Source organism: Branchiostoma lanceolatum, chromosome 9, assembly GCF_035083965.1.
Source record: "Branchiostoma lanceolatum isolate klBraLanc5 chromosome 9, klBraLanc5.hap2, whole genome shotgun sequence".
NCBI classification, from domain to species: Eukaryota; Metazoa; Chordata; class Leptocardii; order Amphioxiformes; family Branchiostomatidae; genus Branchiostoma; species Branchiostoma lanceolatum.
This window is the reverse complement of record NC_089730.1, coordinates 2,706,724-2,721,228: the sequence shown is the minus strand read 5'-3', so window position 1 is coordinate 2,721,228 and position 14,505 is coordinate 2,706,724. Positions and strand designations below refer to the sequence as shown.

The 14,505-nt window shown below is 41.3% G+C and overlaps 1 protein-coding gene and 1 pseudogene across 1 annotated transcript; both read left to right on the top strand.

The window, feature by feature from the left end:
• Positions 1 to 2,972: 2,972 nt before the first annotated feature.
• LOC136441961 (zinc finger protein 678-like) lies at positions 2,973 to 5,428 on the top strand (annotated as a pseudogene).
• A 1,313-nt stretch (positions 5,429 to 6,741) lies between these two features.
• On the top strand, positions 6,742 to 11,599 carry LOC136441413 (zinc finger protein 678-like). Its single transcript, XM_066437697.1, has 2 exons — positions 6,742 to 6,984; positions 9,410 to 11,599. The coding sequence occupies exon 2, from the start codon at positions 9,470 to 9,472 to the stop codon at positions 10,193 to 10,195; it is 726 nt and encodes a 241-aa protein (XP_066293794.1). The 5' UTR covers positions 6,742 to 6,984; positions 9,410 to 9,469; the 3' UTR covers positions 10,196 to 11,599.
• Positions 11,600 to 14,505: the final 2,906 nt, after the last annotated feature.

Sequence of the window (14,505 nt, the reverse complement as noted above, 5' to 3'; positions counted from 1 at the left end):
CAGATTCGGAGCCGTACGTGTGTCTGGCGGTAGGTTGTTCCAAACATTTGGTCCACGGTAGGCTACCGATCTTCTGAAGATCTCTCGCTTGGGTTTGGGGACAACCAGCTGACTGCTTGTGCTTTGTCTGGTTGTACGAGTACTCTGGTCTCTGCAGTACACAAACATCTGGCGCATGTAGGGTGGCAGTTTGTTGTTTAGGGCTTTGTAGGTTTGTACGGCATTGTAGTACTGGAGTGTTTCTTTAATGTCTTTCCAGCTCAGCCGAGAGAGCACTTCGGTTGATGGTGTCCTGTGTGGGGCCTTGAGTATCAGTTGATATTCAGGTTTGGCTGTTAACATGCAAACCTTTATTCTAACCTTTGTGAATATATGATAATAGTCTTTATAGCATATTCCTGCCCAGATGGACTAAATAACATAAAAAGCATAATGCAAAACATGAATTGATAAGATGCTACATTCTAACATTGAAAAACTAAAATACAGACAAAATGGGACTATTGCTAGACTAATGTTGATCACCTGGTACTTTCTTCTCTCTTTCTGAAACATTTGGAAGTATGACTACATACTTTGTCTATTATATGTTCGTTCTCACATGACATCAGGTATATAAACGTGTCCTGCTTTGACATTTTTGTAAATTTCTTGTCTAATTCTATTGTTTGCGATTGACGCTCATATTCAAATACAAAATAATGGAGTAAAAGTGGGTTACATTTTCAGCATACAAATGGTCGCAGAATTTGCATGTTCTATCATTCAGAGGGGTACGGTTATGCCTGCCTGATGCTATGTGCAGGGGGTGGTCGCTGATGCGAAGTTTATACATCGCTCTGCGATGTTCGTAGACTGCAGTGTTTAAATATGTTTCTCTTTCATAAATCTCTTTGATTTTTTTCCAAGTCCTTGATTTGTTGCCTTGATTTTTTCTTCGTCCTTTTTCATGTAAGTCTAAATTGAATTTTTTGATGTAAATATCCTTCAATCGTTATTTAGTTCATTTAAATGAGAAGGTGTGTTTGAGTTACCGTTTATGTACAGGTAGGCAAAACCGGCCTTCTCTAACATTTCTATTACATTAGATAGCCAGCAGGATGTTTTTCGGTGATCTAGTTCTTGTTGTACCATGTAGGCTTTGTATTGAAGACTACCTCGTTAACTAATCTAACATAGTAACTGTACATTCTGCTTTGAGCCTCTATAAGCAACGGAAAACGACCCAGTTTCGCTCTACTGGCGAAGTTACTGGCGTTCTTCCGAACTTCAAGGACATATTTACAGAATTTCAAATGTGCAGTCTCTTTCTTGTTATTCATCTTACTATTGCACCATACTTCAGACCCATACAATAATATCGGTACAATACATGTTTCAAACAGTTTACAGTGCAGTGAAACAGAAGATCTAGGTTCTCCAAGAGTACTTCTTAAGTTAATCATTGCTCTTAAGACCCTCTTTTGAAGCTTTCTCGTGGCAGCGCTAAATGTACATCCTGCCGTAAAATATAACTCCTAGGTAACGATATGATAGAATTATATCTATCTCTTTATTATTGAAAAGAGCGACTGGGTTCCGTGCGGACTACAAATGAAAATAAGTGATGAAAATTTCATAAATACATTTAACGAAACGATTTTCACGGTAGGGGTGTTAAAATTTCCAGGTGACAATTACTTAACAAATCAGACAAAAGTCTTCAATAGAGTAGAAAATATCACAGCATATAGTGCCGGGGTCCGCGCGGACCCCAGATATACTGTTGAGGGTCAATTTGTTGAGTCTAGTCCCCATCAAGCGTTTAATCATGGTAATAAAGTGCTGGCTAGTGATTTGTGACGGTACTGCAATCTTTAAACTTTCGACAGTTCTAAGACTGCTGTTTCGCCACTAATCACTAGTCGGCGCTCCAGTACCGTGACTAAACGCTTGATGTTCAGTTTTGGCTGTAAACATACAAAGCTTTATTCTAATATTTATCCAATATCTATGTTGCTGGTTTAATATTACCTTAGGCCAGGGCAAGTAAAATTTATAAATGACATCCACTGCAGACGACATTTTTTTCCATATTGAGATGAGTCCGCGATTGACTGCTAACCTTCTAACCAGTTATTCCTCTTTAGTCTAACTCCCGCAGGAAGGTCTGGTGGAGGCTAGATCCATGCGCACTTGGTTTTTATGCCCCATAAAAACTTTCACATGTGAGAAATCAATGTTGTTAGAAATGTCAAATTACAAGAATTTTCGTGGTTAAAGTTGTTGCCAACATCTGTTAAGCAAAGGTTTGTAAGTTCTCTCGCCTCAGGGAAAGGTTGGTATGTACCGGCTGCGCTATTTGTTTGTACATGTGTCACTTTGATCCGGTCACTTTGTTTACCGCAGTATGGTCGCCGTAATTGGCAAGTGATCTATCCATCAATGTAGGCATACTGTTTATCAAAAGCGACATGGCGTAGTGGCAGGGTGTTTGGAGATACCGGGAACGAATCTGGGGTTCCCTGATTTGTCCCGTTGACGTTGTGCCCTTGGGAAAGGCACTTAACACGGCTTTCCCCACTTTACTCAGGTGAAAATGAGTACCTAGCTTCGGTTAGGGACGTCCCTATGATGGGACCTTAAATGGAGCTCCTGTGTTTGAGGAGAGCCACACCTCAAACACGTTAAAGAACCCAACGCATCGATAAGAGTAAGGGTCCTTCCCGGTGTGTGTGGATCATATACATCTTTCCGGATATGCAGATTGTACTCTTTAGTACAAACCTGGCGTGTTACGCCTTGATGCGGTTAACCGGGTATGCAATACAAATCAGGGTAGCTTTGTCATTGCAATAGCCAATTTAAGTGTATCAACACTTCGGAGAAAAAGCTGCGACTAACTATCTAAACTTTCTTGCAGGCCCAGAAACTTAATCAACATGGCAACACAAAATGTATCTCATCTGAAACAAGACGAGGAATGAAATGGATGTGGAGTGGATCTTCCTAATGCGCAACAGTGGAACGAATGTGACAAGGAGCACACACAGATACACACCGGTAAGGAACCATCTATGTGTGAGAAAGGTCATAGGCAGTCCAACACCCCGAGGGAACTACCGGCACTCATAAGGACTCACACTGGTAAGAAACCGCACTTGTGCGAATATTGCAATAAAAGCTTCAGTCAGATGAGTGATCTGAAGAAACACACGAGGACTCACACTGGTGAGAAACCTAACAGATGTGAGAAGTGTAACAAGCAATTTAGTGAGATGGGTTCTCTGAGGAGGCATATGAGGACTCACACTGGAGAGAAACCCTACACATGTGAGCAATGTAAAAAAACAATTTAATGCGCTGGGTCAGCTGAAGATTCACATCAGGACTCACACTGGCGAGAAACCCTACAGTTGTGAGAAGTGCAACAAACAATTTAGTCATCTGGGTAATATGAAGACGCATTTAAGAACTCACACCAGTGAGAAGCCCTACACGTGTGAGCAGTGCAAAAAACAATTTAGAGGGTTAGGTCCGCTAAAGATGCACATGAGGACTCACACTGGTGAGAAACCGTACAGATGTGAGGAATGCAGCAAACAGTTTAGTCGGCTGAGTAATCTGAAGAAGCATATGATGGTCCATACTGGTGAAAAATCGCAAAGATGTGAGGAGTGTAGCAAACGTTTCAGTACGCTATATAATCTGAAGCGTCACATTCGGACTCATACAGGTGAGCAACCCTACAGGTGTGAGGAGTGCAGCAAATGTTTTAGTGAATCAGGTTCTTTGAAGAAGCATATAAGGACTCACACCGGTGAGAAACCCTACAGATGTGTGGAGTGCAGCAGACAGTTCAGTCGGCTGGGTCATCTGAAGAACCACATGATAACTCACACTGGAGAGAAGGCGTACAGGTGTGAGTAGTGCAGCAAACTGTTTGGTCGCCTGGGTGACCTGAAAGTACATATGAGGACTCACTCTGGAGAGAAAGCGTATAGATGTGAGAAGTGTAACCATCATTTCAGTGAGCTGGGTTCTCTGAAGACCCACATGAGGACCCACACTGGAGAGAAACCTTACAGATGTGAAATGTGCAGCAAGCAGTTCAGTGAGCTGGGTCAGCTGAAGACTCATATGAGAACTCACACTGGTGAGAAGCCGTACAGATGTGAGGAGTGCAGCAAACAGTTCAGCCAGCTGGGTAATTTGAAGACGCATGTGAAAACTCACACTGGAGATAAACCCTACAGATGTGAGGAGTGCAGTAGACAGTTCCGTCAGTTGGTTGCTCTGAAGAGGCACATGAGGACCCACACTGGCGAGAAACCATACAGGTGTGAGACATGCAACAGACGTTTTGCTGAATCGGGAACTCGGAAGAAGCACATGCGGACCCACAAAACCTAAGGCCGTGAGAGGTGCAACAAACAGCATATCATATCTCAAACTTGTGAAAACCTTTACAGATGTAAGTAGTGGAGCAGACAGTCGGTCGACTGTGTTCTCTATAAAACCATCACATTAGATGTAGCCCTTAATATCATTGTATTTTTCTTCATTATTTGTGTTCTTTGTTCTGCAATTACCGCTTGCGTGTATTTGCAATAAACTTTCATTAAAATTCACACTGCAGAAAAAACATACAGATGTAAGTAGACAGTTGAGCGAGCCTTCTATTTAATCTGAAGAGACTCACACAGTTGATAAAGCCTGCAGAAGTGAGAGGAAGTTTAGTAAATGGTTCGGTGAGTTGGGTTTTCTGGATATACATGTATAGACCCACAAGTGTGAGAAACTGTACACGTGTGATGATTGTTTCAAGCCGTTTAGTAAGCTGGATAATCTAATGAAGACACAATGTGAAATAACCCTACAGATGTGACAAGTGTAGCATACAGTTTTGTCATCAAAGTTTGTAAAAAAACACATATGCATATGAACAGTTAGACATATAATGCGGGCGGTTTAGTAACTGAACGATATTGGCATGTTTATAGATGACTAAAATTTGCGATTGCTGCGTTGGTGATTTACGCCATTGAAAGTAATGTCACTATACGATTAGTAGCTTTGTGATTTATCGTGGAGAAGTTAAAAGACTCAACTCATATTGTAAAAACGTGTTAATATAACCGAAGTAATATGGGACCCTTTATCGGCATTCGAAGTTGATATCTTCGCTTCTATTTTTCGAAACACTTGAATTTCTTCTTAGATGTTAGTTGCTATAATTACCGTTCATGTTAGTCTTTAATTAACCTTTGTAAATAAATGAATGCAGTCTTTATAATAGGATTTGGTAAAAAAAGACATCTACTAAGTAGAAATCCGTTAAACTGTTTAAACACTTGTGGGTTACTCTCTATTACAGAATTTATCGTCGTTATCCGTTATGGTTGCAATAAAGCCATGAATTCCGCAAAACTATTTGCAACCGTTGACTTAAACTCGGGGTCCGGCCGTTCCCAAAACTAGCCGGGGTCCGGCCGTTCCCAAAACTAGCAAGGTGACACGCGGGGCCACGTAGGGGTTACGTCCGAAAGTTCTTATAAAACAGCCCGTTAGCTACTCGTTTTCAAATCATGACCGTATCATTACTTGTCTATAGACTGTTGTCAAATATTATAAATACTGTAATGCAAAATTTCGCTTTGCTTTATGTGTGTAGCTTAGCTTGTTGACCGACTAAGTCTCAAAAGCATTTAAATTCTTAAAGTTAATTTAAAAGGTTTCGTGCGACTCGTATGCAGTTGGTAGTTGATATAGAACACACTAAACCCCTACATGTATTATACTAAGAACATCATCATACCCCGAATCGGAGCTGATATACGTTATATGTTTGTGCTGTATGAGACTTTTTGTGATTATTTTCAAGCTTGCTGATACTATTTGAAACACATAAAAAAAGCATCATGATTCATTCTTCATTTTCTTTCTCATTCTCGTATGCAAATTAGGGTATGTTTGTCTGGTTTCTAATCGACCGTTGTTTCATAATCAAAAACAGCCGGTTTTACGGCCCTAAAAACCTGCCCAAGCTAATGTATAAAAGACGTTTACAGCGGCCCAGAGTACATCAGAATAATCAAATTGATCTTTATATTCACTAGTAACTATCCTGTTAGTCCGGAGATCTGAAAGGTCGACACACGTGATCTTGTTTGATAGTTTTGTTGTCTGGTACGGTTATGACAACTGTGAAAAAATACCAGTCTTTCTAATGGTGCTCATTGGCATCAGTTAAACACTTACTTGTTGGAAGGAATCAAGAATAACACATTGACGATATAATATCCATGTAAACCTATGCAGTCTTGTCTTTTGAAGGCAAAGACATACTTGTGTATTACTGACATAATAATCATTTCGTAAGTATAAGTTATCTTATTAACTAGTGGTAGACTCGTCCAGCTTGTTCAGGCAAAGGAATTCAAATCAAAACGAGCAGTTCACTAGCACCATTGGCCAGTGAACTAAAGAACGTTAACGCAAGCAACCTCATACTGGTTAGAAACAGCATTCGCGCTTGTGCAACAATAGCTTCAGTCAGCTGCGGTGGCAGCAGACAAGAGTAACAAAGGAAGTTTGTTACGGGACCAGTGAAAAGAACAAGAACTGAGAAAACTATTTTAACACAAACTAGAGATGATGCGAGTTGTGTTTTGCCTTATATCGCATGTAATTATTTTCACATTTGAATATGTTTGAAACACCTCGAAAGAAGCCTCCTAATTTAACCAATGTTTTCAGGTTCCGTGATCATTTGCTGTCCTCTCCAATGTAGTCTGCAACTTCCATATGCAAATCAGCGTTACAAACATTGTACCTCCTTTTGTTTCATAATCAAGAGTAACACACCAAACCGGTTTTATTCACCAACTCCGTCATTATATAAACCCGCCATTGCTCCTTCTGCCATTACCGACTCTGCAGACGTGGAGACCTGTGTGTGTCGCTGTTGGAAAATCGTGCAGTCTGTTGGAGCGTTGTATTTCGGTAAGTACTGCCTTGATTCAAATATACAAGGAGAAAGGACACAATTTGCCTTCTTTCAGGAGAGTGCGTTTCAACAACTTCGCATCAAGGTGCTAATTACCCCCAATTTGCATCACCCGCGCTGGCTTGTGTCTTTGTTCACAGTCTGTTTTCACAAGATGACCCTCCCAGGAGATGACGATTTTGAGTGGAGTGACTTTGAAATCCAGCGATTTTTAGGACAATTTTAGCAAAATAGGGCACGAAGAAGCGTGTAGCGATAGCGACAATCCGACAGAGCAGGCAAATACAAACCCCGTTGCCGCCAGCGGTCAAATACGTGTGCAGTATACGGGTAAACATACAAGAACGCAGGACGGATAGACATATAGACATGGTTAGGTCAAGTCGAGGTTGTCTATAAGATCGAATAAATAAGTAAAAGTAAAACTGGAAAGCGTGGCGATTATCTTTATTTAACCACATTGGTTTGATTCAATGTTTGAACACATTCCGGGGTGACATAACAATCATAATGCCGTGTATACAATTCCCTGTGGCTAATACTTTGCTCCAAACCATGCCTATGACTACAAATGAAATCCACAGAGACCAGACTTACACAAAAATAGTGCAAAAGTCTTGCGAAGAGTCGAAGAAAACTTGACGGAGTCGAACAACAAAAAATATTACAATGGAACACCAAAGTTATGAACTATCCTAGAAAACCTTCGGTTTTGGTGGGGAAACTGTTATAATATTTTTATAAAGGCATCTAACACAGAATATTCTTCATATTTTTGAGCCAAAACATTCCATGCACAGCTACAAAAAAGCATGTAAACACACCCATCTTTGTAGCACAGCGATGAAAGACATACCAAAATGGCCGCCTTAGTCCACTCTCGCCAATAATGCCGTCTGCGCAAGTCACATTCGCTTCCCAAATAAGGTAATCCTCGGAAACTGCTGGCTTCTTGCTAGTCGCTCGGGCCAGCATCGGAGGGCTTGACGTCACGATCGGGCTCATTAGCATAGAATTTGAATGGTTTTGCCGCCAATGCCTGAGGGGCACTTGCCAGAACAAAGGAGCGCCGCCGGAGGGCGGAAACAATAGATAGCCCCGGGGTTTGGCGGGTCAGTACAATAGCGCACAGCGGGGTGTTAATCCCGTCCGTTCTCCTTGTATATTTATATTTAACCTCCTTGCTTGATTACATTCCGAAGATGCTGAGATAGCTAGTGTCGATCTTGTACTCTGACAGTACAAAAAAAAAAACATGGTAAACTTACAGGCAACTGTTACTTTTTCGAGACCAGCAAGGAGTCTTAAGCTTTATCAGGCTTACAATGTATGGAGATCTTGAAGCATTAAACTAAACTTTTATCTGTAATCGCGAGTAAGCGAATGCCGTATGACTTCTGTGTGCTTTAGAACAATAATTGTCAAGACGCTGCAAATGATTTTATCTTTTGTGCTCTGACCAATGATAAACGAACAAGTCTCATTCTTGAGTCCTGCCTCGCGATGTACACTTATCAGTTCATTTAAAAGTTATCTGCGTTTACTACACATACAAGTTCAGCTGTATATTAAGTTTCTGTCCAAAATGTTGTCTAGTCACTCTTGTATGCAAACAATGGTTTACTTGTCTGATTCGTATTTGACTTTTGTTTTGTTATTGTAGTCTCCCAAAGTGGTTTTACCACCCTAAAAGCTCGTCCAATCTACTTGTCTAAACTAGTTCTCTGGTGGCAGCTGGTTTTTTATCTTCATATCGACGAAAGAGCTTTCCTGTCTGCCATCAGACGGATTAAAGTGATTTTTGATATTCATTTGAGTTAGACAACAAGACCTAGCCATAAACATGTAACTAGTATTTTGAACTGCACATTGTTGGCTCTTGCTGAATGAATTGGCATTACGGCATGCACAAATTCAAGTCACCCAGCCAAGTTTGTAATACATGTATGTTAGACACACGGTCGGCACGAAATATGGCATGTCAAGCTTCAGTCTTCAGGTGTTCTGTGTTAATGTGTGAACTTTCAGGCATATATCTAAAAGACAGAGGAGTTGACCATTTCAACGTACAAAGTGCAATGAACTGTGTTTTACAAATCTCCCCTCGAAAAGTTCATACATTTCCACGCACCTCTCTACGTATACGGTTGAAACAAGATAGATTTTCTTCTTCGTGAGTGACATAAGAATATACCTATGGTAAATTTTGCAGCTATTCGGAATTTTCCCGGGTTTGCTCAGATTGGTCAGCACCGAAACGAGGCTGGTGAGGACACAACCGACTTTCAAGCCTGTAGTGCAATATAGGTATGACTATAGCGTCTTTGGTGATGGATTCCGCCCCTCTAAGGTGAAATACTGCAGTATATGTGTCTGTAGTGTGCACAAAAACTAGTGAATGACTATTAAATTTTCTTTCAGGTCAAGAAAATTAATCGACATGGCAGCCAAAAAAGGATCCATCTGAAACAAGACGAGGAGATGGATGCACGTGGAGAGGGCCTTCATCATGCCGAACAGTGGAACGAGAATGACAAGGGCCATATACACGCCGATAAGGAACCATCTATGTGCGAGACACGGACTGAGAAACCGTACCTGTGCGAAAATTGCGATAAAAGCTTCAGTCGGCTTGGTGATCTGAAGAGACACATGAGAATCCACACTGGTGAGAAACCTTACAGGTGTGAGAAGTGTAACACACAGTTCAGTAAGCTTGGTTCCCTGAAGAGACATATCAGGAATCACACTGGAGAGAAACCATACAGGTGTGAGGAGTGCAGCAGGCAGTTCGGTCGACTGAGTCATCTAAAAAGACACATGATAATTCACACCGGAGAGAAACGGTACAGATGTGAGGAGTGCAGCAAACAGTTCGGTCAGCTGGGCGATCTGAAGAGGCATATAAGGACTCACACTGGAGAGAAACCGTATAGATGTGATCAGTGTAACAAACAGTTCAGTGAGCTGGGTGGTCTAAAGATCCACATGAGGACCCACACTGGAGAGAGACCTTACAGATGTGAGGAGTGCAGCAAGCAGTTCAGTAACCTGGGTAATCTGACGAGTCACATGAGAACTCACACGGGAGATAAACCCTACAGATGTGAGGAGTGCAGAAAGCAGTTTAGCCATCTTTGTAATCTGAAGAACCATATGAAAACTCACACTGGAGATAAACCCTACAGAGTGCAGCAGGCATTTTAGTCAGTTGGTTGCTCTGGAGAGACACATGAGGACTCACACTGGCGAGAAACCATACAGGTGTGATACATGCAACAGACGTTTTGCTGAATCGGGAACTCTGAAGAGGCATATGCGGACCCACAATGGTGAGAAACCCTAAAGCTGTGAGAAGTGCAACAGACGTGTTCTCTGGTAGAGCTCTCATATCTCAAACTTTGCAGATGTGAGTAGTGGAGCAGTCAGTTGGTCTGTTGTGTTCTCTTAATATCATATTGTGTTCTCTTAATATCATATTAAAACATACACCGTACAGATGTAAGTAGACAGTTGAGTGAGTCTTTCATTCAATATGAAGAAACTAGTTAAAACTCACACAGTTGAGAAATCCTACAGGAGTGAGAGGTAATGTAGCAAATGGTTTGGTGAGTTTGGTTAACGTTTTCTGAAGAGACACATGTAGACCCACAAGTGTGAGAAACTGTACACGTGTGATAATTGTTTCAAACCTTTTAGTAAGCTGGATAATGTAATGAAGACCAACAATGTAAAAGAACCATACATATTTGACAGTGTAGCAGGCAGTTTTGTCAACGAAGTTCGTAAAACACATAGGAACATTCAGACATGTATTGCGGGCGGTTCAGTAACTGAACGATATTTGCATTTATATAGATGACTAACATTTCTGATTGAAGCGTTGCCGATTTTCGCTATTGAAAGCAATGTCATTACACGATTTGTAGAATTGTGATTTAGCGTGGAGAACTTAAAAGACTCAACTCAAATTGTAAAAAGTTATAACGTGTTAATATGACCTAAGTCATATGGGTCCATTTATCGGCGTTCGAAGTTGACATCTTCTCTTCTGTCAGTCGAAACACTTGAATTTCTCTTTAGATGTTAGTTGCTATAGTTACCGTTCGTGTATGTCTTTAATCAACCATTGTAAATAAATGACTTAAGTCTTTATAATAACATGTGGTAAAACAGTAACTAAGTAGAAATACGTTGAACTGATCAAACACTTATGGGTTACTCACTATTACAGAATTTAGCGCCGTTGTCCGTTAAGGATGCAATAAACCATAGAATTCCTCAGAACTATTTGCAACCGGGTCCCGGGTTAATCTTAACTCCGGATAAAAAATCCCGGGATCCAGCCGTGCCCAAAAATAGCCGGGTTGTCACAGGGTGACACGCGGAGACACGTAAGGGTCACGTCCGAAAGTTCAAATAAAACAGCCCGTGAACTACTCGTTTTTTAATTGTGACCGCAGCATTACTTGTCTATAGACTGTTGTCGAAATGTTATAGATAATGTGATGCACATTTTTCTCGCTTGACTTTATGTTTTTATTTAAGCTTGTTGACCTGCTTAGCTAGTCTCAATAGCATTTGAATTATTGAAGTTAATTCAAAAGGTTTCGTGCGACTCGTATGCAGTTGGTAGTTGATATAGACTCGATTTGACCGTGTGTCAAAGGTACTTGATTATCTGTGTTAGACTAAGTGATTAATAAAAGGTGAGAACACGTCCATGTGTTTGTGATTTTTCCTTCCTATGAGAATAAAAGTTCACACAATTAAACAAAACTTACGTGAATTTAATTTGATAATAACCTCATTGACCCCTGCTTGACTTATCGTCTAAAAAAGTTCAGAACAAAGTGGTCCATTGCAGATCAAATCAGGCCGCTAGGGGTCCTTTTTGAGACTATACAAGGCTAAGTCAATAACATACTACAACGTATTACATAAAACAAATTATCCCAACACTAAATTTCAAAGGTGAGCATTTCGTACCCTATAGGTGAAGTTTTTTTCTTCATTTTGAAACTTAAAGGTAATATTTGAAGCCCCCGGAATAATTTCCACATTGATGCCAAGTAATAATTTCATTTTCCGTGAAAATTTGTTGTCCCATCTCAAGCGTTGTCTGTAATCTTCGCTTGGAAAGCTACATACTAAACTTTGTACCTCCCTTTGTTTCATGATCAAGTATAAAACACCAAACCGGTTTTATCCACCAACTCTGGCAGTATACAGATGCGTCGTAATTTGACTACTCTACTTCTGTCATTTCTGACTCGAGGGCCTTTGTCAATACACAATTAAAACTCATACATCTGTTTCAATTGAAGGTACTCATCTTTTATACGTTTATGAAGGTTAAACATCCAGGTAAACAATATATAAATACAATTCAACTCTAAAAATTGATAAAATTCGGAGATTTAATTCCGATCGTTCGAGTGACATCCTTCACTCTTCGTCAGCGTCACTAAAATGAACTGACAAAACGAATACAATGCTAGTAACTCTTAACTCGGAAAACCGGTTGAACATGTGAAGAACACCAACTCGTACGAAACGTATGCAAATGTCATTGAAATGTAAAACATGTTAAGATTGTAAGACAACATCATGGTAACTGTTGCTGTCCTTGTGTTGCAAAGCGGGGTCCCATGTACTGGACGCTGAAGAAGAGTGATCGATGTCACTCGAAACATCCGGAATCAAATCTCCGAATTTCATCCGGTTGTTAAGTTTGAATTGTTTTTATTCAACCATCCTGTGTGCAAAGCAAAATTATTTATTTTCCCCTGGGAAATGTTCCCTTGTCCATGTTTACCCTTCAAGTTTGTGCGTACTACACTGTTTGGACATTCAGTACCTTCAATATACTGATTTTCCTGGCTACAGCAGTACGTTGCCATTTGTAATTCGATCAAGTGTTGGACAAGTCATGTCCTTCCGGTCTGAAAACAAAACGCAAGTGTCATTATCAGAACGTCAGTAGCGTGTCAATATAATCTGCGGAGGTGATAGAAAAATGCGACACCACTTGAACCACGCAATCACTTCGTACCTAGTCGAAGTCCCCACTCTAATGGTTGTTGCCTATTGGTCGGTTTTCTTGAATATCAATTGAACCCTCCCTTTAAAAAGGCCAGGTATCAATATGTTGTCTAACTCTTACACTAATTTCAATGATGAACAACAACGTGATCGGGAAGGCAGGGCTGAGCGCTCTCTTTCCTCCCAGACGGAAAGAGGACTCGCTACACGATCATGTTAGGGTCATGATACAGCGAGTGAAGAATGACTTCTTCAAGGGGCTGGATGACGAGCAGCTGATGTGTCTTCCGGATCACGTCAGACCCCGTATGCCGGTTACGGAGGAGGTCTACCGGGCATTCGTGACCAAGAGTGCCCGATGCCGCTCCCGTAAGCTTGTCTCTGCTTACGAATCAGAGGAGGTGTGGGGGGCTGAGTTCCGTGAGAAGCTAAACAAAACAAAAGCAGAAGGTGGCTTCGGAACCCTGGAGGCAGCCCTGAAGGAAGCGGAGCGGCTGTGGCGGGAGAACAGCCTGGCTTATCAGGGCTACCGGTCGGTAGCGAAGCCGGGCAAGCTCCCTAACGGCCGCCGAAACATGCGACGAGCGAGGCTGGAGGGGGACAGCGAAGCAAACTACAGGAGGCGACTCCGGGAGACGACAGAAGCGGCGGCAGCAGCAAATAAAAGCCGCAAAGAACGAGTGGTCAGGGACTATCGAAGAGAGCAATCCGTTATCCTGTGGCAAACGCTAAGACCTACCATTCATGCCCTCGCCAAGAGGCTCTCTGAGGAAGGAGCGGCGGTTAGAGAGCTTCAAGACGAGGATGTGCGGCAGGAAATAGCCAACCACGTTGACGGATACATTCCACCACAGGACGATATGGCGGCACTGATGGATCGCATCCTCTTAGAGGTTCAACGCAAGCTCTTGGATACAGAGTAGGTCTGGTGCCCTCTCAAACAACCGGCCCTTTTCCACATTTAAAAATATACATCCATTATACCAGCAGGTCTATGGGGAAGCCCAATCGTTGTTGAAAGACGCTTTACATAGACGTTCCCTACATTACGATAACGCTAAAGCCATACATGTATTAAATTAAACTAAGAACATCATTGTAACCCCAATCGAAGCTGACTTTTTTTTATTAATTATTGTGAAACGTGATGACTATTTGACATTCTACATGCTTTTTCTCTCTCTCGTATGCAAATCAGGTTATGTTTGTCTAATTCCTCCTCGACTTTTGTTTCATAATCAAAAACAGCCGGTTTTACGGCTCTATAAGCCTGCCCAATCTAGTGTATAATAGACCTTCACAGCGGTCCACGGCCCACAGAAGTTTCCTCTGTTCCTAAATAAACATCAGAATAATCAAATTGATCTTTATATTCATTTGTAACTATCCCGTGAGTCCGGAAATCCAAAAGTTTGACACACGTGGTCGTGTTTGATAGTTTTGTCTTCTGGTATGGTTGTGAGAACTGTAAA